The sequence below is a fragment of the Genypterus blacodes genome, unplaced genomic scaffold (assembly GCF_046128005.1).
Source record: "Genypterus blacodes isolate CSIRO-AG114 ecotype Tasmania unplaced genomic scaffold, CSIRO-AGI_Gbla_v1 ptg000030l_1, whole genome shotgun sequence".
Taxonomy (NCBI): Eukaryota; Metazoa; Chordata; class Actinopteri; order Ophidiiformes; family Ophidiidae; genus Genypterus; species Genypterus blacodes.
The window spans coordinates 315,027-343,000 of NW_027466843.1; the positions used below are offsets into that span (position 1 = coordinate 315,027).

Here is a 27,974-nt window from a genome sequence, read left to right on the forward strand (position 1 = left end):
GCTTTCCTCGCCCTCTCCCCAGGAAAAATATCATCAAAGCACCTTTAAGTATATAATACGTCACCTACATATTCTATCAAAACACCAATTTATACCTTGCATAAAGTAATATGGCTTGATTCTGAATCGGCAAGCGATTAGTCATGCCTTGTATATCAGACGCTGTGGATAGCAGGGAGGCAGGCTAAAGGGGGCTTTAAATTATTTATTTACAAATACCGAGCCTACCCATTGCAGCTGTTTCCTCTGGAGCCGAAAGTTCGCTTTAAAAATAAATATTCGCTGCGTTTGCAAAAGTTTCACGCCCTTTCGCTAAGAGCAGAAAACAGAAAGGAGACTTAGAAGGATAAAGAGCGACAAACCTTCGGAACAAGAGGCGTATCTGACCCACGGCTGAATTTGTAACGTAGTCTAATGCAATTTAGACCATTGAGAATAACGCAGCATAGTTAGTGTGAATTAAGTCGGCTTGCTCATAAACAGAATTGTGCAATGAAATGTGCAATAATATGCTGTCCCTTCTTTTTCCACGGAAGAGGAAATGTATAGAAATAATGATTATTTTTCCATAGAGAAGGGGGCTGAGTCAAGGCTCGGGGCCTGCGATTTGTATGGAAGATCTCTGTCACTGTCACCGACGAGTGGCTTAATATTGTTGTGTTGATTTTATATCTTCCCCCTATCATCTATATTCAATCTCTCTGATCTACTATAGCAGAGGCACAGATACTAGGGCAGGAAATAGTAATTGAAAAGATAGGTGTGTGTGTGTGTGTGTGTGTGTGTGTGTGTGTGTGTGTGTGTGTGTGTGTGTGAGAGAGAGAGAGATGAGTGTGGGTGCAAGAATAGATGGTTGGTATGCAATGAGAAAACATGTATGTGATGTCTATCACATACACACACACTTACACTATAACCCAACCCTGTCCATTTCACCTCCAATCCCTATTCCCTCGGTTTTGTTCTCTCATTCACACACACTCAACCCCAACCCATCAAATACACACATACACACAACACACACATTCTCTCCTCATTACACTCCCTTTCCCTACTTTGATGATATGCAAATATCCCTAGCACCCTCCCATCCTGCCCTCTCTCTCTCCCTCCCTCCCTCTCTCTCTCTCTCTCTCTCTCTCTCTCGCTCTCTTCTCTCTCTCTACCCTGCAAGGAGCAGCAAACCTCCACACACACACACACACACACACACACACACTGGCTAATGCGCTGTGGCAGTGTCCACAGACAGCCGAGGAGGATCAATTTTTCACCCAGTGTGCTACCGATATTCATAAGATAAGGCCACAGAAGAGAGAGGGGGAGGAGGCGAGGGAAAGGGGAGGTGGGGGGAAAGAGGGGGTGGCTGAGATGGGGAGAAGGAAAATGGTGAGTGGGTGTAATGAAGGGAAGGAGTTGGCAAAGGTGTCCAGGAAAAAGGGTGAGAAAGGTTTGGGAAGCAGAGAGGAAAACAGAATACATAGATGAGAGGGGGGAGGATGAGAGAGTAGTGTGTGTATGTGTATTGGGGAGGGTGAGCATGGGTGAGTCAGGGTGAGAAAATAGAGAGGGTGGGGAAGTCTCAGGGGTGTGTGGGAGGGTGGAGGCAGGATGAGTAAGTGGGTTAGGGGTGGAAGGAAAGGGGGATGGGGTGTAGAGAGAGTGAGAGAGGGCTCTGGGGGATGGGGTTGGGAATGGATGGGGTGGTAAGGGAAAAGGAGTGATGGGGTGTGTGTGTGGAGGGGGTTATATCGCTGACGTGCTCTCTTATTGGCTTGTTCAAACGCTGGGGGAGGGGCAGCCACAAACCATACTCTCACCAGCTGTAGGGAAGAGCAGAGAAACAAAGAGAGGGAGAGACAGAGAGGTTTATAGGGAGGAGGGGGTCAGATGTGTGTTTTAATGTTGATATTCTGGTCTAATTAGATTCCTGTCTAAGTGGCGGAATGAATGCTTCTGATCATATAGAAATGAGCAGCGCAGAAGAGGGATACGCTTTGTTTGAGTTGGAGAATGTGATGCTTCTGTCTTAGTGCACACAAGGGGTCTTGATCTATAATTCAATTTCTCTTGAGAAAAGAAAATTACCGGCATTGTCTCATTCAAAGTCACATTTGCAAATGGAAACAGCACACAAGGCTGATGTCCTGTGACTTCAACAGAGCAGCTGAATTTTAGATGACACGCTACACGTTATACATCCAGGGCTACTTCATCTGAAAGCGATATGTTTTGGATCATTATATCTGGCTGCATTGTCTTGTATAGGGGATTATTGTTTTATATTGAAGGAGTTCACACAAAAAGAGATACACACATGCCAATATGTGGTTGTGATACATCCATATGTATATGGTAAAAAAACAAAACACTGTTTCTAAATAAATCTATTTATGTGTCCAAGAAAATTAAAGAAGATTAAATAGAAAGCAGAGAAAAAGAAATACCATTCCAGCACAAGAAGGCAGATTGAGAGCCATGTGTTTGTGGAGCCCAGCTGAACCCCGCCTGCTAAACCAGTCCGCTGGCTGTGACAGACTGACAGGCAGGGAAATAGAGAGGGTGGTGTGTGTGTGTGTGTGTGTGTGTGCGTGTGTGTGCGTGCGTGTGTGTGTGTGTGTGTGTGTGTGTGTGTGTGTGTGTGTGTGTGTGTTTTACTCAAGAACAAGAGGAAAAAAGAGGAGAAATTGAGACAAAGAGGCAGATTGCCCACTGCAGACAGACACAAAAAAGAGAAACAGTAAACCAAAAGGAAAGGGACAACTAAGAGAGAAATAGCGACACAGAGAATCATACAAAGGGAGAGAGAAGGGGGGTATGGGTACTGTAGACATGGAGAAAGAGAGAGAGACCAGAGAGAAGGGGAAGCCAAGCTTTCTGTGGCTTAGCCAGACTGGAGCGGTGGGACTTGGCTGGCTGTGGACCCTTGGCTTCACTATTAAAGAAAGGAGGAGGGGGGGGTGAAGAAGAAAAAAATCACAGTCAAAAAATGAAAAGGGCAAAGAACTATGCCAAGAATGCACAGGCAAGAAGCAACACATTAGGTTCTTTCCTTCTGCCTGCCTTTCTGTTTCCCCAAGCAGATCTCAACAATAGGTGGGACAACCCTCGAGAACCAAGAGCCAAACACAGACAGCCCAGTGGAGCGACTGAGGTCGGTTCTGTGGAGGCTGTGTGGTGAGCATAATAAACATGAATTGAGCAAAGTTACAAAAGAAGTGACATCATTCCATCATCATCATAATTTGTGGAAGAAAAAAATAAACAAAAATTGTCAACTTGATGAAATGGAGACGTTTCAAAATGTACTGTGAACCATGTTTCCACTGTGTGTGTGTATAGTGTATATATATAATAGGTATATTCATTGTGGTGTGTGTACTTGCTGTGTGAGTGAGTATGTGGGGGGCATTTTAAGAGCCACACAAGCCATTTAGAGAATTGGCACTGCATATCAACACTGTAGAGAATTGAAAGTCATAGCGGCCTTAACACCTGTGTAATTTATGCTGCCGACGTACACACACACACACACAAAATCATTGGTTTATTGATTTGTGCACTGCCCATACAAAACAACAGTATATCTCACCATGCAATCTGAATGACCCAGCCACTCACACAGTCAGTAATCAGGTATTAATAGCTGTCCTGCCATAATCATATCGCTACATAGAGGCGTGCTGTGATTTATAAGCTTTGCCAGATTATTGCAGAAAAACAAGGAATTATTTTTCTGACTTTTCCATCCGCTGATACCCAAAGTAGAGGATTACAGCTTTTAGATCGCCTGGCTCCAGAAAGGCAGTCACGATCGCAGAGGGGGGGCACGATGGTGAAAAACACATCTCAAAATGGCTTGCCACCCTATGGTGCACACCGCACCAAAATATCCACCCAAGTGTGCCAAATAAACACCAGAATGGCTCCATAACACCATTTGGAGGTGGGGGTGGGGGGATCTGTCTCTGAGAAGCTAAAGCTGTTTTCCCTTTCCTTGACAGTTTCTCTCATGAGTCAAAGCAGCATGTCCACGCAGAATGCTGTTTTTTAAAATCAAGAAGCAAATCAGGCTTTAAAAGGTAAGTAGGAATTGTGTACCTCAAATGAAATCACTGTATAGTCTTCTCCTTATCTTGCATCTTCGTCTGTCAAGTCTTTGAAATGACTCTCTGCTTCATTTTGTTTGCCATATGTCTTGTACAGTAGGGCTGATTGTGTACACGCAGCTGAGATGCGACCCCAAAGCCATGTCATATTCTGGGCTCGGAGGAGGAGGAAGGGTGCCAGGAACTGAAATGTGATGACGAGAGGGTGTGTGAGACGTGGGGCGGGGTGGGGGGGGGGGGGTAATCCATCCAAGGGTGCTTTTGCTCTCTGTGTGTGCATGTGTCTGCATGTGCGAGTATGTGTCTGAACATGTGATCAAGAGGGCATTTATGTGTGGGAAGAAGGAATCCTTCCAGCCGTCCTCTTTCCTGAGCCTCTTCCTGTGTGCGCACGCCCCCAAACCCCCGCCCCCCGCCCCCCCGCGGCATACAATTCTCAAAGCCGGCGTCGGAGCATTTGGCCTCGGCGAGATCCAACCCACCGGAGGAGAAGAAGGATAGGAGCCAGTGCTTCTCTCTCCTTCGAGCTCTGGCTGTTTCCACCACTCAGTGAATGTTTCTATAAATCCTTTTCACACACATGCACGCTCAGACGCACACTAATATTCTGGCACACACACGTGTCTCCATCCAGTGTGTTGGTGTTTCTCATATGACTTGGCTGAAGTGAACCATGTGTGTGTGCCAGTGCGTGAATGTGTGTGTTAAGAGTTTTGGCAGTTTTCTCAATGCAGCCTTACCAAAAGATCCACAGGGAAATGTGGTTTTAACGCCCCCTCTCTTCTCTGCTCTTGTTTCCTTTCTCTCTCCATTTCACAATTACATCGCCTCCATTTCTCCATATTCTGCTCCCTCTTTCTTTATTAATTTCCTCTCTTTCACTCAATCCCATCTCTTCTTTTTATCAAATTCATCCCGCTGGAACGCTCCCTACTTCCTATAACAACTCCCATTTCATTTCGTCTTCTCTATATGCTCCCTATTAATTCCGGAACATCATCATTTGCATTAAAAACATTGTAAGGCATGCATGCGTATGAGCCTCCAATTCAAGATGTAACTCTCCTGGAGCTGTCCACATACAATGAATGCTGATGGAGAGACATGATAGGTTATCCTGTAGGGAGAGCTGGTCAGATGAAATAGCTACTTGGTATTCCAGCCCTCTTGAAATCATGACACACAGGAGAGAGATGCTGGCAAATATGCAAATTAAGTAATACTTCATATATTTCATGGCCTTCTGAAGTTCATCTGCTCACAGAAACGGTGTATCTACCTGGAATGTATGGATGACTAGGAAAACATATTTCAAAACATGACAGGTGCATGTGTATATATTCAGTGTATGTGTCATGTGTGTAAATGAACATTCGGGGCCTCGCCTGCCTGTGCATGCAGATGTGTGTGTGTTGCAGTCATTCGCAAGACCGTGATTATGATTGAAGCACACAGAAGTTTGCCTGTCTAGCAGCTTGTTCAGAGGCCCTGTGCTGCTCTGTGAAGTTCATCAGAGTTCATCGTCTTTGTCCCCACAGAGCTGAAGCTGGATACTGTCTCTGTCCTTGTCTTGCTCATCTCTCCTCACTCCTGTCCCTCCCCAGGTCTCCTTCCACCCCCTATCCCAAGGGAATAACCCCCACACACGCACACACCTCCCCCGTTCATCCCTGCTCTTTCCCGTCCACCTACCGGACCTCACCCTGCCTCTCCCTGCTCTTTGGCTGTAGCTTCTTTTATATGATGTCATTGAAGAGGATTGACTTTTTGGTGATCTCGTGTGTGTTAGTGTAAATGAGTGTGTGTGTGTGTGTGTGTGAGTCACTGAATGTGGGTGTGCATGTGTGAGAGTTTGTGACGAAGGGAGGCGAGAGAGAGAGAGAGAGAGGAGAGAGGGGAAAAGATCGACAGTGAGCGAGAGAAGAAGAAAGGCGCAAGTGTCAGGTTTCCCTTTTGAATTCAGAGGCTCAACTCTTTGTTTTTAATCTAGAAAAAGGGGTGAAAGGAGCAGGAAAGGAGAGAAGATAGCTGGGAATTTGAGCTGCTGACAGCTGTTTTTGTCCCTGTCTCCTCACCCCCTCTCTCTTTCTCTCTCCCTCTCCTCTCTTTCTTCCTCTGTGCTTGGTAGCCAAAGTATTAGTGTGAGCACAGGTAAAGTACACAAGCAAAACCTAGCGTACTATTGAAAAAAACAAACATTTGTGTATATCACGTCTTATCTGCCATCACAAAGAAAACACGATTGGAGACGCTGACTCTGTAGTTGTGGTACATTTTACATTTGCAATCACATTTTCTCTCTGCCTGTGACGTGCCACTCACCACATCCTGGTTACGACTTCAGAAGATGACATATCTGCAGTTTAACGGTTTTCCTGTCAATTTGCAGTTCACACACACACACGTGTTCTCGTAGGATTTATATTCACACACGCGCCTATCAACGCGCAGACGCACACACAGTACTACGGCAAATAATTATATATTATCATGGTAGGCTACTGTCCAATCTGTGGGAAGCCTGTCTACTTTGGTGAGTCTGACCTCTTTCATTTCCATTTCTTCCTGTTGCTGTTTGCCATTCACTCTGTCCTCTCTTTCTATCTCTTGCGTCCTCTAAATGCCTCTCTTCTCCTTGTTGCATTTGCATAAAATTAATAATGACAGTCATTTAAATGTGTGCTTGGTAAAATTGTTCATTTAATTTTCTGGAGTGAGTCCCCAACATTTCTTTCTGTTTCTGTGATGCTCAGCTCCAATCTCCCTTTGGATAAGAAGGAAACTCACCTCTCCATGCCTCATTACATTAATTTCTCTCACTTCTCACATTGTTTCTCACTTTGCCTCGCTCGCTCCCTCTCTTTCAAGCACACACACGCACAGCAACAGGATGTGGGTCTAGTCAAACGAGCGTGCCGTTCTCTGGGTTTCCTCCTTACCCCTGTGTCTCTTTCAGTCAGGTCCTCTCTTGCACTCAAACCTCACTAAAGTGCACACAAGTCTATTTTGTTCTTTGTCTCCTGGTTTTACCTTTCCATTCATGTGCCAGTGAAGTTCAGATTCACTGATGTGATCTGGCCTACTTACCTCTTTTTTCTCCAACACCACACTCTGGCCTATTTGCACTGATGAGTGTGACTATAAATTATAAAAAATTTGAATTAGTGACTTTTGTAAAGTTGCTTCTCTGTTAGATTAAAAACAGATCTCGCTGTCGTCATTCAACTGAAGTGCTTGTAGTGCAAAAAACCCTGTGGTGTCATAATACTGGATAGCAATTGAGACAATGGTGTTCATCTTCTATTGGTCCAGGTGAGAAAAAGAGGTCCTTGGGACGGGACTACCATCCTCTGTGTCTGAAGTGTCAACAGTGTAACAGACAACTGACAGCTGGACAACATGCTGAGGTATGAGAACAATGGCTGAGGAAATGTATCAGGAATATAATTAAGAAAATGAGGAGCGCGTGCCTGAGGAAATGAATGCAATTAATAAATAAATGATGCAGTAAATGTCTCCTGCTGATTGTGTTTCAGTATGATGACAAACCATACTGTTCACACTGCTACCTGAAGATTTTTGGTCCAAAGGGTACTGCTGCATCACCATGAATACACACATATGCACATACACACACACAGACATGCATGTATTTTTCTAACATCGTTATTTTTCTGTGGGAATTTCTCTCCACAGGTCACAGGTGACAGACCGGTCACTGAAAAGACACTGAGCCAAAATGGATGACTGCTGGCATAAAAAAGGAAATGCAGACCAAAAGCAAAGCAAAAAAACAGCTTAACAACAATTATGAACAGGAATTAAACACGGACTACAACATACTGTCACTTACCTCTCTGCAGATGAAAGCCTGTGGAAAGCGAAAATGTGTGCGTGATCGCTTTTGTAATCTAAGTGCATTTGTTTTGTAGAAAACAGATTTCAATGTAGTAAATTTGCAGCTTTATTAAATTATCACATTGTGAACATTTGAATCTCAAAGCTGGTGGATGTTTTGGTCTCTGTGTTGGATTTGCAAAGCACATGTGAACATATGTTACCTGTACACAAGATCTGGGTCAATATATGTGCTCCTCACAAACTAACAACTATTGTAAACACACACATACACATACACATACACACACACACACACACATAGGGAACTGAGCTACAGGGTTCTCCCTCTCTTCCTCTTCAACCAGCCACAGGGAGAATGCAGGGGGTGGCTGAGGGTGGTTACTGTTGGCAGGGTGAACCATATCTTTTGCCAGCTGAATCTGCTGGAATGGGTGCTACAGTGAGGCAAAAATGGATCTTACACACACACACACACACACACACATATGCATGTGTTCATGCAGAGTGTGTCTGCAGTGCCTTAACTGCTGCAGGGTCTTGTCATCCAGTGGTTGGCCTAGTACATTCGTCTGACACATAGACAAGTGTGCTCATGTCAGACACACACACACACACACACACACACACACACACACACACACACACACACACACACACACAGCTAAAGAGAGAGGTAGAGAGAGAGAGGGGAGATGTGGTGATGTGAACCTCTGTAAAGTGTCATGTGTCATATGATTGACATTTCAGGTATTTGTCCTTGAAGGAATGCATGTGTGTGTATGTGAGATAGAGGGGGATATAGGGGTAAAGGCTGATGGGGACTGAGGTAGAAACAATATGGAGAAAGAACAACTGGAGGAACAAAGGGATGGAGGGAAAATAATATGTAAGAAATGAAGCTGATGGAATCCTCTCTGTCTTTACTGGATGTCTTTGAACCTGCCCGTCTCCCTCTCTTCCCCCCAACCCCTCATTCATCCTCCCTCTCCTCTCTCTAGCACTCCTACATTCTCTCCTCCCACCACGTCTCCTTCACCCCCTAACCCCCCACCTTGACAGATCACATGACTGCTGTGATACCAGCTGGCTGACTGCTCATTTGCATGTGTTTTAGCTACACTCCCTTATTAGAGAGATGAGGTGGCGGTAGAGAGGGGCTGGGGGTTAAGAGAGAGAGAGAAGTGCTTTGGAGAGCACTGGGTGATTGAGAGGTGAAAACTAAGTGTGTGTGTGTGTGTGTGTGTGTGTGTGTGTGTGTGTGTGTGTGTGTGTGTGTGTGTGTGTGTGTGTGTGTGTGTGTGTGTGTGAGAGAGACAGAGAGAGAGAGAGAGAGAGAGAGAGAGAGAGAGAGAGAGAGAGAGAGAGAGAGAGAGAGAGAGAGAGAGAGAGAGAGACCTTGTGTGAAACCAGGGGCCATTAAGCCTGAATTAATTCATTTTGTGTCCAAACTGAGAAATTGGGCTCAGTCAAATATGTATAATCCACCTTATCATGTGATGACTGCACCCAAAAGGCTCTCACAAATCCAGTTATAGTCCCACTTGTAACCTTAATTTTTGAAGATGTAGTCTGCAGAAGGGGAACAGGAGTTATTCATATTTGAAGCTGCCAATTTAAGCAGAAATGGCCAAACCAAAGTTTGAGATTGATTATTCCTGAGAAGGAACAGACAAATCCACATTGATGAAAGATTCAAACTTAGGGACATACATTTCAGCAGAAAATGCAAAAACTAAAAAAAGTTGGCTTAAGAGCCAATGATTCAGGGTAAAATCCGCCTGGGTGAGCCTAAAATTGTAGGAAATAAGCAGAATGAGTCATATTTCCAGGGAAAAGAGTCATTTTGCGTGGCACTGACACTAGATTTCATTTACGAATAACTGTCGACATCTACTGGCCACGCAATGTACCAAAGCCTAGAAATCCTGGGAACAGTAAATGCATCGCAGTGTCAAATAGAATAAAACAGAACAAAATAAAAATAAACGTTTGTATAACAAATAGGCACTTGTTGTTGTTTTCTTTGGAGCTATCAGAAGAAGCAAGAGCAAATATTGTGGTATATAGTTGTTTATTTTTGCGATGCCGTGTGTCTTTGTGATTTCTTTTATCAAATGTTGTAATTACCCAATTCAATTAGAAAATGTTAGTTTAAACGTTTATTAATCAACTAATAACGTGCCGCACGACTTGTTCTTGTTTTAATTCCTTCACGTCAGTACAAATAAACTTTTATATCTAAAGTAAAACAACGTTTTTTTTTACAGACCTGCGTTTGGCATCAATAATTCTTGCACGTCAATACAAATGAGCTTCTCTTATTTTTAAAGAAAATCACATATCTACACAGAACAAGGTTTGGTGTGAATATTGTGTTATCACCAATAGCTTCAAATATTCTGTAAATAATATGTGTAATTATCTGTAAGGTCGGGACAATGAACTTTACGAGGAGTCCTCGAAGGCATCTCAACCAATGGTGCGATTTCTGTATGCGCATGCGCATACGTAACAAGGAAGCAGCAAACGGATTATGTGGACGAACCCCGGCGAAAGAAGCCGCCGCCACATTATTTATTTTCCGTTTATGTACTCGTGGAAGGAAGGACATCTGAATGGAAGGCTGACACCTTCCAGGGAAGTCATTAGTAAGTTTAAGTTAGAAACTGAGCGACAATGATGCCAGAATGCGACCCGAACGAGACAGAAACCAACGAGTCCGTGCCGGACTCCGGAGAAACGACGGTGTCCGCGTCGGAGACTAACTTTCCCTCCCCAGACCCGCCAGCGGTTTTGTATGATCGGAACCGGCTTGGTCTGGGACTTGGACCGAACCCGGGGTGCGCGGTTCGTATATCAGGATCCTGTGAAAGCGTCCTGACCGAGCTGGAGACGGACGGTTCCGGCGAAGAGGCGCTGTTGTTACCGTGCTTAGCAGGAAGCTCGTCGTCCCCGCGGGGCGTACGAGAGAAGCGGAGCAGGCGGAACAGACGCAGCTCGTCGTCATCGGATAAAGACACCTTGGCCTCCCCAGGTAAACAATGGATCAGTAGATTGATGCCCCATGTATCTCCCAATAAATTCACACTTAAAGTCCGGAAACTTATACACGATGATAGATGATGATAGTTTATTATACCGGTTTATACAACATAATATTACTGAATATTAAACGTTTGACCTGGTTTAGGAAGCAGACCAGATGACTAGTAATAGAATAATAAGTAAATAAATTGGTAAGTGTAGAAAAGTCCCCTCAAAACAACGAGTGATCGATAACTAGTTATATTAAGAGATGGTGTGTGTGTGTGTGTGTGTGTGTGTGTGTGTGTGTGTGTGTGTGTGTGTGTGTGTGTGTGTGTGTGTGCGTGCGTGCGTGCGTGCGTGCGTGCGTGCGTGTCATTCAGGTAGTACAGTTGCTCCATGTCATCCTTCATGTGGGTGATATGAGCTGATATGACGTGATACTTCAACCTTTGACCTGGAAATTAAGGGAGGAGTGTGTGTGTGTGTTTGTGTGTGTGTGTGTGTGTTATAGAACTTCAAGTACCAATACCCAATCAGTAAGTTCTTATGTAATCTAAAGTACAGGACTGAACAACAAGTATATTTTAATAAAACGATCCGTCTTCTGTCACACTGCCATGTTCGCAACACGAGGTGTGTTTTCAGATATTAAAATAAGTGGATGTGAGGGGAAATCAGGAAAAGTGACCCAGTCTCCATGGAAACAGCACATATTCTAATTTATCTGCTAATTAGATTTTAACGCTACTCCCCCTCAGACACCCACCTCGTTCCCTGGTCTGGCTGTTCCTGCTGAGGTGTTTCTGTTCTACAGTGTCCTTTCAGGGCTGCTAATGTAGGTCACAGGTTTGAGTCCTGTTTCCTGGGGCTCCTAGTCATTAGAACGCAGGTCAACATCACAACACAATGTCTGAGGTGTGTTTGTACGTCTCCGTCTGTCTCTGGGTGATGAAACCCATAGAAGTTGTGAAAGTAAAACACAAATTGCTCAAAATCTTCCCAAAGACCTCCTAAAAGATTTGTGTGTACAGGAAAATGCAACCCTCTTTATATTATATATGTAATTTATCCTTTTACATATGATCATTTGAGTTGTAATAGGTCCTTAGGTTTATTGAGATACTTTGTCTGAAGAAGGTTTATTTAGTGATAACATCTCTGCTGTGTATGACAGTATGAGGAAACAGGAAGTACGCCCGTTTGTGCTAATCACCTCCTTGCACTACACCGGTGTATGAATTTGTTTTGTCTATCTGTGTGCGTTTGCTTGCACAGTGTGTGCTGCTAATTCATGGTTAATGATGACGCTTGGGTCAGTGTATTTGTCCGGCGTCACAGAACGTTCCACACTGCAGTTGTTGACTTGTGCAACTCAGAGAAACGAGGAGATAATGGATGGAACACTGTGAGGCACACACTGCATGTTTTGTCATTCGGTGCATGCATATCTCTTTCTACATCTTTCGTTCTTACTTGCAGTTGCTTTTTCTCTCCACTTCCTCCTCTTGAACTGAATTCACACCAAAGCTAAACATGTCGGCCTGCGTGACAAGCGACGTGTCCTTTCTGGCCGGTCTTCCTGGCCGTGTCTTCCTTTCCCTCCTTCCCTCCATGCGTCACTCCCTCCATCCCTCTGCTGCGACTGAGCATATGGAGCCTCTCTCCGTCAGCTGACTGTTCTGCCCCACGCGAGGAGACAGCAGAAAATGTGTCGTGTCATATGAGCGAGCCATTTGCCAAGCTCCAACAAATTGCATTTTCTCTACCTCTAATCTCTCCCACTTTCTACTTTCCTCAGCTTAAGCTCTACTCTGAATACAGCGAGAGGACCAGTCACATCTATAGAAGTATACAGTTATACCCAAGCTACAAAGAAACAAGCATGTGCCAGTTTCTGACAACAGATGGAGCGATTTCTGGGGCTCCTCCAGCGATCTCTCACATACAAACTGTGTGTGTGATGTAACACAGTGAAGTGACTAATCATTGGGAGAACTAGACAGACCCTGTAGATGCTTTTTGAACGATCACGTATGGATTCTCTGCTCAAAAACGATGGATGTGATGGGCAACAAACTATTCAGGGCTTTAAAATTCAAACGATGCGTTCTCCTTCTTTGTCTATCACCACCTTTACACCTCTGTTTAACCCTAACCCTTACCCTAACCCTTCCCCTGACCCTGACCCTGACCCTGACCCTGACCCTAACCCTATCCAGCTGGCAAAAAAAACGAACTAGAATGTGAGTTAGTCGTGACCTTTATCTCCACATTTCAATTGCCCACAGCATTTCAACTAAAAGGTGGATTTCTCTCTCTTCACTCTTCATCCAGGTGTCAACGGTGGGGACTTCAACCATTTCCCAGAGGATCCAGAGTTTGCCGATATTATTCAAAGGGCCGAACAAGCCATCGAGAACGGTGTCTTTCCGGAGAGGATCTCCCAGGGTTCCAGCGGGAGCTACTTTGTGAAAGATCCCAAAGGGGTGAGTGGAGTTTAGAGGAATAAATAAATGAATTGGGGTAGAGTAAGAAGGAACATGAAGTGTAATTGAAGACTTCTAATACCTTCTTATTTGTAGTACTCGCGTTCATTGTATTAATGAACTTGAGAGAACATTACTTATTCACTTCCCTTGCTCAGACTTGCCCTGCCAGTTCACAAACCCCGACCCGTGGTTAAATAAATAAACATACTACCATTTCCAGTCATATTTAGGTCACTTTAAGATCCCTATGAGGTGGTTTTGCGTTGCCCATGGGTAGAGTCAGGTGGCTTGGAGTGAGCAAATACACAGGAGCCAGCTAGAGGGAGAGTTACTGAATAATGCAGCTCTCACTCACCGTGTTTGCATGCATGGCCTGATAGTGGATAACCAGTCGGCAAGTTTTAGCACCACATTCACGCACGCACTTCTGGCAGAGGACATGGACTGTGTGCGCTTGTTAGCATGTCTCACTTCTTATTATAAACTGGTCATCAATCTTAATTTACCACGTCTACTTTCACCTTTAAACTGAGCAGTCCCAACACCAGCAACAACAAATGTCAGGAGTGTGTAATGGAAGCCAAAGCATTACCACACCATCAGCATCTATCCTGTTCTTCCATGTCCACTCGCTCCGTGAGTGGAGACGGTCGGTGAGGTCAGCGTACAGGGCCGCAAAAGAGCTTCTTCCTCGCTAACTGACTCAGCACATCTCTGCGTATCTGTTTAGGCCTCCAGCTCTCTGATTGTGAGAGTTTGCACAGTTCAATCTATAGTGTCTGTTTTTTTGTTACGTAATATGTATTTTGTGTAACTGGGTAGAGTATCACCTCTCTCTCTCTCTCTCTCTCTCCCTCTCCCTCTCCCTCTCCCTCCACAGAAAATCATTGGCGTTTTCAAACCAAAGTCAGAAGAACCTTACGGTCACCTGAACCCCAAATGGACCAAATACTTTCACAAGGTATCACTTCTTTTTCTGCTTTATCTGCCTGTTAGGGAAAAACAGACCTAGTACTATCTCCGTTCTCATCTCCTCCTCTTAACGCCGTCTCCCTTCCTCACCCTCCCTCTCCACGCCAGATGTGCTGCCCGTGTTGTTTTGGCCGAGGCTGCCTGTTGCCTAACCAGGGTTACCTCTCAGAGGCTGCGGCCTCGCTGGTCGACACCAAGCTGGGCCTGGGAGTGGTACCCAAAACCAAGGTGGGGACTGTTGAGTGTGTGTGCAAGTAATTGTAGTAAAATGTTTTTGAATTTGCAACACATATTCCCAGTTTCCTGAAATCTAACTGATTTTTATTTATTTATTTATTTATTTTTTATTCCTTTATTTAACCAGGAAGTCCTATTGATTTGAGAACCCTAGGGTAGCATAGGGTAGGATAGTATAATACATTTCAGTTGCAATCAGTTGTTGTATTCTATGAGTGTGTGAACATTTCTATTCACAATTTAATTCTGTTCTTTAGTTGTTTAGTCGACTCAGGACAAATGACGTCCACATCATTGATTTGTATTTATCGTTATTTCCCTTTGAGAAGGCGTCAGGGAAACAGTCCTGCGCTGTGCACGGCTCAGTGGGTGTAAACTGAGCGTTCTTCTTTCTGTGTCAGGTGGTGTATCTGGCCAGCGAAACCTTCCACTACAGCGCTATCGACAGAGCCAAGTCCAGGGGGAAGAAATACGCCTTAGAAAAAGTCCCCAAAGTGGGACGCCACTTCCACAGAGTGGGCCTCCCACCTAAGGTTAGAGAGAGCGATGCTCCTCCAGGGTCGGATGGCCACACTTTGTTCTGTATAAGAGCGATGTAACCCGGGAAGGCCATTTTGTGTTTATAATTAGTGTGTTTATATGGCCATGTGCTTTGCTTCCATTACGGTGCAGAATGAGCTTTTCTTTATATTATGAACTGCAGGAGTTAAGTTACAGGGCGGTGAGGATAAACAGGAAAGGAAACACCAGGCTGTTTGTTTTCCTGTTCTCTACGAAGAGGACAAACAGGTCACAGAAGCATAAATGTCACCTCTGCTAGAATTGATTTGCTCTTTGTTCAAGGTCTTACAAACCCCTTCTGTATTCAGCCAGTCATACATATTCTAGTAAATGTACATTTAGCTGGCATCTGAGACGGGCTGATCTTAGTTTTGATAGATCTTCTGCGCCGTAAACATTTAGGAGAAAGTCATAAAGCAGGCAGATACAACACAACGCATTATTTCCATGGCTACAGTGCGTCACTGACTTGTGTTTAGTTGTCGTACGCTTAAGATGCGATCCATCTCATGGTGTCTCTTCCCAGGTGGGCTCATTTCAGCTGTTTGTGGAGGGTTACTGTGAGGCAGATCACTGGCTCAGACGCTTCGAGGCGGAACCTTTGCCAGAGAACATCAGGAAGCAGCTGCAGTCGCAGTTTGAGAGGCTGGTGGTGTTGGACTACGTTATCAGGAACACAGGTGTGTTTGTTTGTGTTCCCGGGCTGTGTCTCTGCGTTCACATTTCAGGACTTGGTGCTGCACATTCACATTACACAGCAGACGCCGAGTGCAAGTTGGTTTATTTAAAAGGCGCTGCGTCAACGTGAAGTGTTTTCTGACATAATCAGCGAGCTAATAGTGCCTGTGTGACATCATAGGCGTATTTGCGTGTGTGTGCTGGACTGTATTTGCCTTGCTGGCTCTCACCACCAACAAAGCTACGCAGATATCAGTTTATTATTCTACCCACCCTGATGATGTGTCTCCGTGTTGTTCAGATCGAGGGAACGATAACTGGTTGATCAAGTATGAGAAGCCAGGAGAAGGAGAGGCACAGAAGGTGGGAACTGCAACATAATTAGAATTTCTTTTAAAACACCCAACACCCATTTGTATTATCTGAAGCATACATGTTATTTTAGTCTGCAGGTAGAACGACACGTTGATGAATTTGTTATCCTAAGGAGAGTGCATGTTAAAGGAAGACGTATCAACACATAATCACTTCATTCTCACACTCACACACGCACGCAAGACTCACAGAGGCCCACACACACAGGTCTGGAATAAATTACTGCCTAGTTTCATAGCAACCTGAGAACTATTTATCTCTCTATCTGTTTATCTGTCTAGCGGTCATCAATTTGCCATGTATTGATAGATGAGCAGAAGTTGACATCTATCTGTCCACTTAATCAGACCTGAACTGTGTGATGGTCGGTCTGTCCTCATTGGTCCTCTTCGTCCTCCCACTGTAGGACCCCGGGCGGATGGAGAGCAGTTCAGACTCCTGCACCAAGATCGCAGCCATTGACAACGGCCTGGCCTTCCCCTTTAAGCACCCTGATGAATGGAGGGCATGTATGTTGATGCTGACATGGCAATAACTGTGCAGTCTTCCTTTTCCTCCCTTTGTCTTTCTTTCCTCTCATCTTCTCTTCATGTTCGTCATTTTGTTCACCCACCATTCATGTTGATCTGTCTTTTAGTTCTCACTGCAGTCAGCTGTTGTCTGTGGTCCTTACAGATACATTTACTTTTTGATCATTTAGCTGATGCTGAAAATGGTGATAAATTCTATTCCCAAGTTATAAGGGAACAAAGGGGTATATTTATATAAGAATACTAATTGTTTATTTGGAAGAACTCATGGCAAACTGTGTGGCGCCTCCTTCTCTCCTTCAGACCCGTTCCACTGGGCCTGGCTCCCCCAGGCGAAGGTGGTGTTCTCCCAGGAGACCAGAGAGCTGGTGCTGTCTCGGATCTCTGACATGAACTTTGTCCAGGACCTTTGTGAGGACCTCTACGAGATGTTCAAGGTACAGACCACCTCATGACCCCTCCCTCTGCTCCTTTCACATACAGAGTTCTCAAAGCACGTAAGCTTCAGGCCTGCCAGCTGCTCGTTTGGAAGCAAGGTTTTTTGCAGAAGGGACGAAGCAATGTTCGCCCTGGTCTACTAGGTTCTTAAACATGAAAGCTCTTGGGTGAGTGACACCGGACACTGCCCAGATGACTAATGATCTCCCTCTTTCTCTCATCAGACGGATAAAGGCTTCGACAAACCTCTGTTTGAGAGACAGATGTCTGTTATGAGGGGACAGGTATGTTTTCAAGATTCCTGGTCGGCCATTTGAGCGTAGTCATACCCTGTCTCTTCTATTTCACGCCCCATCCCCGCCCTTCCCTTCCTCCCATGTCCCTATCGCTGCCCACACTCTTCCTTCATCACCGCCTGTCATCCCTTATTTCTACTCTGCTTCTTCCTTCTACCTGTCATCCTCACCCCCTTCCTTTCATTTTTCATTATGTTTTCTGTCCTATTCAAAAAGTAGCTATTTGTCTTTGTTTTGTTTTGACCTCATTGCTAGATTTCTAGTGTTGCCCTCCCTGAGTTGTTACATTCTATTTACCTGAATCTTTTTTTTAGTGCAATTTAATCTTAATCTGAAATGGAAATGGACCTCTGTTCCCAGTATATTCATGCTGTGTCTCATACATTCATCTTCCTCACTCCCAGGTGTTAAACCTGAGCCAGGCATTGAAAGACGGAAAGAGCCCCATCCAGCTGGTGCAGATGCCGCGGGTGGTGGTGGAGCGCAGTCGCTCAGGTGGCCAAGGACGCGTGGTCACACTGGGCAACGCATTCACACAAACCTTCCACTGCAAGCGGCCCTTCTTCTCCTCTTGGTAGCCAGAGGTGTGGCGGGGGAGAGAGAGGCCGAGAGGATGCAAAATCTTTAACTCGCCACTTCTTCTGCAACAGCTCCTTTGTGTCCTGCCGTCAGGAAGCGAGCGAGAAAGAAGATGAGGAAAGAAGATGAGGGAGAAGATAGGAAAATCACACTGGAAATGTTGCGTATTTACTCTTTCAATTGACAGGGAAACACTGATGAAGTTAAAGAGGAAGAACGTGGTAGGAAAAAGAAGGTTTGTGAAAATGATGGGCTTCAGACCCATTTTGTGAAGAGCGGATTGTAGCAAAGCAGTGAGAACAGAGAGGGACTGGGTCTCTCAAAGACCTTGCTGTTGCTTGTGGTTACCACGATGAATTGAAAATCGGTGTTTCCACAGAGGTGGGATTCGCTGGTTGTTAGGGGACAGAGAGGTGTTTTTTTTTTTTTTTTTTAACCCACCTTAAGTACCTATTGAAGCCTCTTGCAAGGTCTCTGAATGAGGCAAATTGCCAAAGAAGAAGCACTTACACCACCAACTGTACTAACAGATCAGGGGTCAAGTCGTGTTTGGGATGTGGACTGGCAGGCTTCACACATCTCCCCACAAAGTGAAATTTGGTCTCAGGCAAGGTTAATAAAAAAAGAGTGCTTTTCTTTTTCAGATGACATACTTAAAGAGTTGTGTACTTGCACCGCTGCAAGTGCTTGACCGCTCTACAAACCAGGGAAACAAATGCAGAAAAGCTTTGAAACTGCTCTCTGACCCAGTGTTAGTTTCAACACCACACCTGCCCGTCAAACACAAACCCAGTGTCTTCAACTCTCTCTACTGCCAAAATGTGTTCATGGAAGGAGTATCGCAAAGCCTCAAGAGAAGAACATTGTTAAAACTTGAATGCAGAGTTTTGTGGAAGGGGAGGAAAAATAAACAAACCACCTGTTGCTTGAATGTAATCTGTTTACGGTTTCTATACAGATTCTCGCTCCTAATCATTTCAATACGAGTGAATGCTGTTGAAAAAAATCATTTTTCTGGAAACAATGAATGTATTTGTTGTTTGACATGTATTTAATTGCTGGCAAGCAGCTTTCTCTTGTACATCGTGGCATGGGGGAGGGTAACTTTCCTTCTCCTTTATAATAAAGTATGTGAAGGGGAAAATAAACTGAGGACAATGTTTCACACTTGCTCAATGCTATTTTGTTTTCTTATGTATGCATCTTGAACTTTTTATTCAAGCTCAATGATTGTATGAGAAAAGTTGTATATTTAACAATTGAGAAAATAAACTTTGGGAAATATTAATTGTTTTGTTTATTATTAGAATCAGTATGTGTTATTGTTACAAAAGCACTATTGTTGGGAGTAATGGACATCACAAAGATGGAGTGGTACCAGTCTGTACATTTTACTGTCCTTATTGACAAAATGTTCAGCAGAGCTCAGAGACACTAAAGAGACTTTTGTGCAACAGCGAGGCCACAACTTTATGTTCCCACAGTCCTGTGGCAGGGACATTAAACCTTCAGACTTAATGATTAACAGACTAATCAAGGGAACACTGTAATAGCCCAGCTCAGTGCGCCATTAATCACTGCTGCATAAAGCCTAAATAGGATGTGCTTTTATTTTACTGTATGGGACTTTAGCTTTATGTGCTTTATGTGGGAATAATAAACAGATTGATTGGCCTGCATTAATCAGTATAGTATTTAATTATTCACACCCCCTCACTTTATTGTTTTGTGATATCTGACACACACAGTTTGCACTTTGTTTTAAATTCTGTACCTTGCTTTATCAACACTGAAATGGTACTAAAACTCACTTGTGTTTTTAACCATTTTATTACAATTGTTGACTGTCTATTAGGTGTTTCAGATTAGGAAATGATGAGCAATAATGACTATTACGCTTAACTGTCAAGTCTTGAAGTGTTCATGGTGGGCATGGAGACTTCTGTTAAATTGTAATTGACATCTTGGTGTTAACTGCAGTTAAATGCACTCTGTTCAGTGCACGAATTTCCAGAGGAAGATTCCTTCAGGTAAACTAGCTTTAAAACTGATGTCAAATGTAAAGGGACTTTTGCAAAGGACAATGGTCTGGACAGGGATATGTGTATCTATGAATCTTTGCTCTGTAGTTTCGGGGTGATATTGTAACGCTCATCACTGTGATTGATCTTGATTTATTGAGTTAAGGACAGTAATCTGTGGCAGTTGTTGTATTCTTTATTGACAACATGGTCCCTGGTTGAGCTAATAAATAATCAACGTCCCATTGCAGGGCTGACCTGTTTAGGAAGGACCTGCATCCTCTTGGAGATACTCTGCCATCTAGTGGTCACCTTAAGTCAGGAGCTGAGGCGGAAACTGATCAGTTATTGACTGGTGAGAGGAAATTAGAGTAATTTCAAGAGACATGGTAACATCTAACAATACATTAATAAAACACAATGTGTTTGTTTGTTTTTACCATAAACACATAAACCCACTAATAGACTGCCAATCTTAGTTTCATCTTAAATTAAGGACATGAGGGCAAGTGACTATCAGTCTGTGCACCTAAACCCCCTAAGGCAGCGCAACCGTCCGTGAAAACTAGTAAAATTGCGTTCTCATGGTTACACATTCAAAATAAAATACTATGGCATGATTTCATGTTTGAAAGCCTTCACATAAACCAAATATTGCAAATACCATCCTTTTAAAGCTATTCACGCAAGTGCAAAACTTTTCGCCAGCAATTTGTTGTTCTCAACACGACCAACTTCGGCACGACCCTAATCATGAAACTTTTATTTTGAAGTAAAGAGTGAACAACAGGTAACAGGATGTTACTTATTCCTGTGGACCTCAAGTAACCTTAATGGCTGACTGACTGAAGGTTTGTTGAATAAAAAGGCGTCTTTCTTCTTGTAGGTTGGCTGGTACACTTTCCAATGTCAGGTGGTATAGGCAATGTAAAACCAGAAATACGTTATTTCATCGTAAAACTTTATTTGATTTTATTATATGCATGAACTTGTTAGCAAAGGCAAATGCTAATACAGGCGTCCAAGTAGAAGCCTGTTTAATTAGAAATTATTTTTAAAGGTTAGTTGGTGCAATTGTAAGGAATGTAACTATAGGAGTGAAATTAATACAGTTCTGGATAATATTTTGTACTTTTATCCAGTAGTCAGACCTTTGTGATATGGTTTTACAGTTATCAGAGGAGGAAGAGCTGAGGAAAGATTGTGAAACGCCAGCTGTACAGAACACGACAGAACAAAGTGAGGCAGCAGTGGAAGCGACACCAGAGGAAGCGCAGGGAGAGGAAACAGGCCATGGAGGAGATCTTGAATGTCACACCTGAGTAAGTGGATCCACCTCCCATTGAACTCCCAGCAGAGCTTCAACCAAACATCCCACCTCCCAACATTGACAGAGAGAATATTATCCATACTTTTTCTTTAATAGAGACTGTTGACTAAACCCCTTTTTTATATGAAATAAAAATACAATTATCCAACATATTTCCTGTCATGACTAATAAGGTCAGGTCAGGTGGCATTTAAACTGATAAGGTTCTCAAACAAATGGCTGAAAACTAAGATGTGAATAGCTAATGTATTAAACGCATTTGTTTGTAATAATTATTTTTCTGTCTTTAAATGTAAAATTGCTAAAGATGCCAAACACAAATTAGTTGTCAAGGGAAAATGGGGCTAAACAATACTTGGAATTATGACTATTTACCACTAGAGGTCAGCATTAAACAAACCTCCAAAATTCAGAACCCCATTACATAGCCCTCATGGTTATAGTAAATATTAGATATAAACATCCATTTTCTAATACAGTTCACTATTAAAATTACATTTGATTGGTTTGATTGACTCAAGACTCTGACTCCTCTAACTGAAATTACTTAAGGTTTAATAAACAAACATATTTTAAATACTCATACAAAAACAGTATAGCAAATAAGTGAGTGTCAGAGTAAGTATGACATTAAAAGTGGTTCTGACAACAATAACACTTAACTAGTCAGGATCAGCACATTCATTGTCCAGTGCTCAGATATTTGGGTCTGTGGCCAGGTTCACGCGCAGAGCTTCCAGGGCTCCGTTGGCCTCCTGGAGCTCATTGCTCAGCTTGCTGCAGCTGTCCAACACCTCAGTCAACTCCTGCAGCTTGGCTTCTATGACCTTACTGTTGACTTCATAGGCGGTGTACAGGGGCTCCTTCATCTGCTGACACACGTCTGTCACCTGGGGGAGGGACGGGGGCGATACAATGACATGGTTGGTTTAAGGGTTAAAGAACAGGCAGCACTACAAGCAGCAACGGACAATGCCCCATGAACATAGTATAGATATTACACATACTTAACGTTTTAAACATGAAGTACATGAAGTGAAGAATGAATGTTAATAAGACCACCAGGGGGAGATGAGTTGATACCTTCTTCACTAACTTCTCCTGAAAGCTGTCCAGCACTTTCTGGTCGTGGTTTCGTCTGTCATGAATCTTGTCCAACAGCTCCTGCACTCTTCTGCTCATGTTATCCACACTCGGGCTACAATAAAGATCAGTTTATAGATGTTAACACACAAGCAGAGTGAATTTGGCGTTCGGTTGAAATATTTGATACATGAACATATTGTATGGGCGATTCTGTACCTGGTCTGCTGCACTAGACCCTCAGCCATGTTCATGTTGGAGGACTTCTCTCCTGGTGCATGCTGGTGTGTGGTTTCCGACTCTTCTGCCAAAGATGAAAACTACAAACACAACCAAATATGAAATGGTTGTCAATAAATACTTATTTTAACTGTTATTGTGATTCAGTTACTGCTGCTTTATTGCTATGCCACAGGCACATGACAGTCTGTTGTTGATAGATCATGTAGAGCCTCCATAAGGTCGTGATGACTTCCTACGTGTATCACAAGATGATAAGTGACACGTGTTGTGATGCGAAAAGCGAAACAAAGACTCATAACTAATTTGCAACATGGCCGACTGTAGGAAAGTGTTGTTTTTCTCCACACATATTCAGACAAGAAGGCGGGCGGTCCAGAGGTCTGTAACCACCGAGTAATAAGACAAGAACCACGTTGCCCACATCCCAAAGTGAAGAAATCCGAAGAATACTCATAATATATATATATATATATATATATATATATATATATATATATATATATATACTCACTAATAAGGTTTTTACATTTTTAGGATTAGGGATAGGGTGGTATGATTATGTATCCTGGACGTGCCATTCTACTCCTATAAGACCAAGAAAAGGTGAAAAATGCCTCCAACTTCATGAGGAAAGACTTGTGGAAGCTTAAATCACCTTAGTGGAACTTATTGTGTTAAATAATCTTCAGAATTTACATCATAAAGTAGAATGAATTCAATTTTCAATGTATTTTTCCAGCAAGTTCTGAATCGTCATGTCAATTTAGCAAAGCTAGCTAAATTTAGCTAAATCCATTAGATTGAAAGCCCAACTACTCCTGAAAAAGCAATATATTTTCTTTTAAGGTTCAGTGACAGAATTTACATTTTGCTGTCACAAGATATAAAAATAGAATCCTTTGCTAGTTGTGTAGCTCTTTGTGCTTCCATGTTACCATGTCTGACTCTTCATCATGTTCAGGCTGAGGAGTGGACTGTGAGCTGGATGGAAGGAAAGAATCCATTTTGTGAATGTCGATGGGTCTGACTGAATGAAAGTCTCACCTGTTAAACAAACACAAATACTCAAGTGACTGACCTGTTTATGACAAGTAGAATGTACCAGAAGGAGCAGCGAAAGTCATAAAAGCCTCCACCAACAACAGCTTTGGATATAGACTAATTCCTGGAAGAGCTAACATTAGCATTAATTTCAGATTTACAACCCTGATTTATATGAATTATATCCTCCCAAAATATGGCTGTTTGTAATGAAAACATTACAAATCTGTAGTTATTATCATGTTGGCGGTGTTACTTACCTACAGCAGTTGCCAAAGAGGGTAATAAGTTAATATATAATGAATATATCTACACTAAGTCAGAGAGGTGTGGTTATCAGCTTAGCCAATCAACTAGCTAAATCGAAATCTTAGCCACAGTAGCTATCTTAAGTGTGCTGATGGTAGCTGCATGTTCAGCTTATTTTTTACATTTTATGAAACATTACATCCACTAAAATGCCTTCTATTAGTTTTGATTCACATTTTAGCATAAAGTTTATAATGAGTTCTTCGTCAATGAGCAGTAAACAGTAAATTTACATCCATGCTAATCTTGACAGCTAGATTAGCAGCTAGTTTAATCCTTTAAACCAAACCACCTCTAGAATTCACAACACTCCATGCAATATGCATTCATATAAAGCAACATATATATGATATAAGAATATATAAATCATATAAATGCAAGTGCAGCCTGAGTTTTTGCACAATGTTTCCAAGAGTACTTGTGATGCTGACCGTTGTGTTGTGTGGTTTGGGTGGGATTAGAGGACTGTCAGGCTTGGCAGAGGTATGAGTGCATGCTGAGTATGTCCCAAAATATCTGTATTGTTGTACATCCTCCACCTCTTGGTCCTCAGTGAGACTGATTCAAAACGCATCCTTGCGACACGATACCATCCACCATCCTGTTGATTTTTAATAATGCATCAACTAAAGGTGCATATTGTGGTGTCACATTGCAGTGCTATTGTAAGGAGCGAGGGATAGTGGCTGCTGATGTTTGTGTATTCATAGGACACTGACAGCGCAGCCAAGAAAATGGAACGTCTCTGTACTTATGAGCAACATTGGTCATTGAAGTTTGCTCGGCAAGTTGTTTTGTGTACTAATCAATTTTTAGAAGGTGTTGAATGTCAAACAGTCTGAGCCACGGCAATGCATCCAGAATGTGTTGCAGTGTTGTTTCAGGCACGGGGGGGTATGTTGTGTCCTCCTTGGGTTGATACCGCTCCATTTGAACCCTCTGGTCTCTATCGGCTTATTGTTCAGCTCTGGCCATGTCCCTCTTCAGTGATGTCACAAGCATTCCAGGCTGCAGATAAATGAGTTAGTGTTAGAACAGATGAGCAGCAGACAAAGATACAAGCACAATGAACAAATGCAGATTTTTATTTAATTAAAAACCTTTTGAGGGTTATTTTCTGACCCTTTCTTTCCAGATGTAACTGGTTTTGGTTTACTCCTCCTGTGTCGCACGATAAATGATCTCCTACACTTAGTGAGAAATAATAGAATGCACTGTTACAGCTCCCCGGATTTAAAATGTATTCTACAATTATTGTTTGCTGTGTAACACAAGTCTGGTCTTATCGATGTGTTTGTCTTGTTTCTTGGGTTTTTTCCTGCAGAAAACAATGCCTATAGTTTTGGGCGAACCACTATAGCAAACTTGGATGCTAAGTAAGTAACCATTATACCACCACTGTATTTCTCCCTTCATGTTGAGTCGCCACTAACACCGTCAAAAATCACCTTTCTGTTTCCCAGTAATACTCTACTATGGCTCCACACCACCTTTGCATTCCTCTACCTGTTGAGTGAACACTTCTCAACTGTTCGCTCGGGTAAGAAGAGGGCACCATCTACTGGCTACTCGTGTCCTATCACATTCTTAAAAGTGTTTAGCTCTGGCACCTTGGTCTTCAGTGTGGTAAAGTCCCAACATGTTTGTTCTTTACAGGGGTTACAGCTGGAACGTCCATGTTCACGTTCATAGTTCTGATCATCACAATCATTATCTGCCTCTCTCATGTCTGCTTTGGACATTTTAAATATCTGAGTGCTCACAATTACAAGGTAATACACTTGTCAGTCTACTATTTGCTTGTCTTTCTAAATCATGTCAACATTTCAGACCGGTATTATATTCAGCTGCTCATGTTAACGTCATGTTTTCTGTCTCAGATCGACACCCAGGATGTGGATGGGGTTGAGAATGGGCAGGTAGTTTGTGCCCCAGCCTCCAACAAGTCAGCAGTGAGTATCTGGATGTGCTTATTTTATGACAGTCAATAACATAAATGATTGCTAGGAGTCTGTATATCTGGATTCTAATGTGCTTTTCTGTTCATTCTCCTTTCCACCAGATGTACATTGCCCTGGTACTTCAAGACCCAAATTCAGAGGAGGCAGGCAGTTCAGTCAGCGGCGAGGAAGATGGTCAGGGGTCCTCGCAGGACGAGGAAATAATCAATGTTGGGAATGGCCTGAACAAGGACTTCCAGTCTGGTGAGGACAGCCTCATTGACAATGAAATGCGACACTGACACTGCCTGGAACAGAATCATAACCTAACTTTAACTTAAAGGAGTACACTGGATATGTGAAGAACTGAAGTAACAGTTCTCCAAAAGCATCTCAACCTCCATCGAGGGACTTTACACTAACACGGCAGCACACTGTCTAATAATGATTAAACGGATTGTCGCTAAAGGTCTCTTGCATTTCCTCGATTGGGACTCATCAAATCCAAACACTTCAGATGAACTCTAAATGGCAGGTATTAAGGTAGGTACACCCATACCACTGCACATGGAAGGGAGACACTAAAGCAGTAAAGTTAAGTTTGTTTTTTCTCAATCTTTCTTTATTATCTTATCATGGTTGCACTTGAAAGAGTGCATCCCCCCCCTATAGGCTTAGGTTTGATTTAGGTACTGTAGTCTGGGATGCCTTCAAGTTCAAAGGGTGCAGGGATTTATTTCCATAATCCATTGCCAGTATCCCTAATTGTCTCCATTTGAGGCTTCAGATGGAGAAGCAGCTTGTGTTAAAGGAGAGCAGTTGGCTTGGTCTTTACATATTTGATGGTCCCAATGGTTCTTCATATCCCATGCAGAACACTCAAAACACAAAAACAAAATATAAAAATCACTCCTCCACACTGTACAGCTACAAAACTCCACTTTTTGGACTTGGTATTAATTTGTAGGCATGACATTTTAAAAGCTTTTGGGAAAGGTTGACACACCCTTAAACTGTGGCACACTACACTGATTTCTACTTACGAAAAGATTTGTTGGACACCACCGAGTCTGATGCTTTTCTAGTCATGACAAGGTGATTTTATTTTTATACCTCTTCATTCTTGTACCTCTGAGGTGTCTTGAAATCTCTGAATGTTTCCCATCAAAGTAAAAAAATATTGTCCAGCTCTGAGGGCGATTGTGAACTGTAACAATTGCCGTAATTTTTTGCTATTTTACAACACTGAATGTAGGTTCAATCTGCAACCTGTGTAAAACAATGATGTGATGGCTTCATTAAAACTGCTTCAAAAGTGGTTCACCAGCTAAACAAAAATTTGACTTTTTAATATAACATAACTAAATGGTGTTCAGTCACATCCTTACATTTCTTTTGAGCACAGAGTTGGATGGTAGTTGTGATTCCCTGTTGTCTTTTGTTAGTTTGAAGTCTCACATTGGTGCATTGTGTCACCCTTGTGAGAATCATTGTATTTTTAGATTTTTTTTTTCTCACGGCGTCTATAGACGGTGAGACCCGCAAAGAAGTATTTGTTTTCATACTGCCCAGCACTCTAATCTTTAGTTCTCAACTAATTTCTACAATTTATTCAAAGAGGAGCACACTGTCTGTCTTTGTCTGAAACTGCACATTTTGAATGTTTTTCTGTGCTTCACCTTTTTTTAATCTACATTAGATAGTAAAGTAACAAGGACAGATCATGACATTTGAGTCTTATGTTCTCATTCTTCCCAAAGGACCGTCTGTGCTACAGATCTATGTACATTTTACCCGGCTATTTGAACAATAAATCCATATTTAATCAAACTGTCTTAACTGTATGTGTGTGTAT

At 42.8% G+C, this 27,974-nt stretch overlaps 4 protein-coding genes across 5 annotated transcripts; 3 read left to right on the plus strand and 1 right to left on the minus strand.

The window, feature by feature from the left end:
* The first annotated feature begins 6,442 nt into the window (after positions 1 to 6,442).
* LOC142994720 (cysteine-rich protein 1) lies at positions 6,443 to 8,098 on the plus strand. Of its 2 annotated transcripts, XM_076145545.1 has the most exons (4): positions 6,443 to 6,642; positions 7,422 to 7,516; positions 7,646 to 7,700; positions 7,806 to 8,098. In XM_076145545.1, exons 1-4 carry the CDS (start codon positions 6,600 to 6,602, stop codon positions 7,814 to 7,816), a joined length of 204 nt encoding a protein of 67 aa, XP_076001660.1. In that variant the 5' UTR covers positions 6,443 to 6,599; the 3' UTR covers positions 7,817 to 8,098. The 2 variants fall into 2 exon arrangements, with proteins under 2 accessions (XP_076001660.1, XP_076001659.1); XM_076145544.1 differs by lacking the exon at positions 7,806 to 8,098 and having other exon boundaries at positions 7,646 to 7,799.
* A 2,391-nt stretch (positions 8,099 to 10,489) lies between these two features.
* pi4k2b (phosphatidylinositol 4-kinase type 2 beta) lies at positions 10,490 to 19,143 on the plus strand. Its single transcript, XM_076145661.1, has 11 exons — positions 10,490 to 11,004; positions 13,332 to 13,483; positions 14,367 to 14,447; positions 14,567 to 14,686; positions 15,097 to 15,228; positions 15,783 to 15,936; positions 16,236 to 16,297; positions 16,716 to 16,818; positions 17,143 to 17,276; positions 17,502 to 17,561; positions 17,978 to 19,143. The coding sequence occupies exons 1-11, from the start codon at positions 10,647 to 10,649 to the stop codon at positions 18,149 to 18,151; spliced, it is 1,530 nt and encodes a 509-aa protein (XP_076001776.1). The 5' UTR covers positions 10,490 to 10,646; the 3' UTR covers positions 18,152 to 19,143.
* Positions 19,144 to 20,967: 1,824 nt separating this feature from the next.
* On the plus strand, positions 20,968 to 27,932 carry LOC142994528 (mechanosensitive cation channel TMEM63B-like). Its single transcript, XM_076145224.1, has 7 exons — positions 20,968 to 21,024; positions 21,346 to 21,495; positions 25,504 to 25,555; positions 25,643 to 25,719; positions 25,836 to 25,951; positions 26,060 to 26,131; positions 26,242 to 27,932. The coding sequence occupies exons 2-7, from the start codon at positions 21,483 to 21,485 to the stop codon at positions 26,419 to 26,421; spliced, it is 510 nt and encodes a 169-aa protein (XP_076001339.1). The 5' UTR covers positions 20,968 to 21,024; positions 21,346 to 21,482; the 3' UTR covers positions 26,422 to 27,932.
* syce2 (synaptonemal complex central element protein 2) lies at positions 21,507 to 23,833 on the minus strand. Its single transcript, XM_076145691.1, has 4 exons — positions 23,765 to 23,833; positions 22,806 to 22,906; positions 22,587 to 22,701; positions 21,507 to 22,393 (listed from the first exon to the last, which is right to left on the minus strand). Exons 1-4 carry the CDS (start codon positions 23,831 to 23,833, stop codon positions 22,199 to 22,201), a joined length of 480 nt encoding a protein of 159 aa, XP_076001806.1. The 3' UTR covers positions 21,507 to 22,198.
* Positions 27,933 to 27,974: the final 42 nt, after the last annotated feature.

Excerpts from the sequence above, each read along its gene's own strand:
- LOC142994720 (XM_076145544.1), top strand. The coding sequence starts at position 6,600 with ATGGTAGGCTACTGTCCAATCTGTGGGAAGCCTGTCTACTTTG. Across the intron at positions 6,643-7,421 it reads TGGGAAGCCTGTCTACTTTG|GTGAGAAAAAGAGGTCCTTG; the intron begins GTGAGTCTGACC and ends CTATTGGTCCAG. Across the intron at positions 7,517-7,645 it reads CAGCTGGACAACATGCTGAG|TATGATGACAAACCATACTG; the intron begins GTATGAGAACAA and ends ATTGTGTTTCAG.
- pi4k2b (XM_076145661.1), top strand. The coding sequence starts at position 10,647 with ATGATGCCAGAATGCGACCCGAACGAGACAGAAACCAACGAGTCCGTG. Across the intron at positions 11,005-13,331 it reads AGACACCTTGGCCTCCCCAG|GTGTCAACGGTGGGGACTTC; the intron begins GTAAACAATGGA and ends CTCTTCATCCAG. Across the intron at positions 14,687-15,096 it reads GAGTGGTACCCAAAACCAAG|GTGGTGTATCTGGCCAGCGA; the intron begins GTGGGGACTGTT and ends TTTCTGTGTCAG.
- LOC142994528 (XM_076145224.1), top strand. Across the intron at positions 25,952-26,059 it reads TGAGTGCTCACAATTACAAG|ATCGACACCCAGGATGTGGA; the intron begins GTAATACACTTG and ends TTTCTGTCTCAG. Across the intron at positions 26,132-26,241 it reads CAGCCTCCAACAAGTCAGCA|ATGTACATTGCCCTGGTACT; the intron begins GTGAGTATCTGG and ends CCTTTCCACCAG.
- syce2 (XM_076145691.1), bottom strand. The coding sequence starts at position 23,833 with ATGGATTCTTTCCTTCCATCCAGCTCACAGTCCACTCCTCAGCCTGAA. Across the intron at positions 22,702-22,805 it reads GGTCTAGTGCAGCAGACCAG|CCCGAGTGTGGATAACATGA; the intron begins GTACAGAATCGC and ends TCTTTATTGTAG. Across the intron at positions 22,394-22,586 it reads AGGAGAAGTTAGTGAAGAAG|GTGACAGACGTGTGTCAGCA; the intron begins GTATCAACTCAT and ends TCCCTCCCCCAG.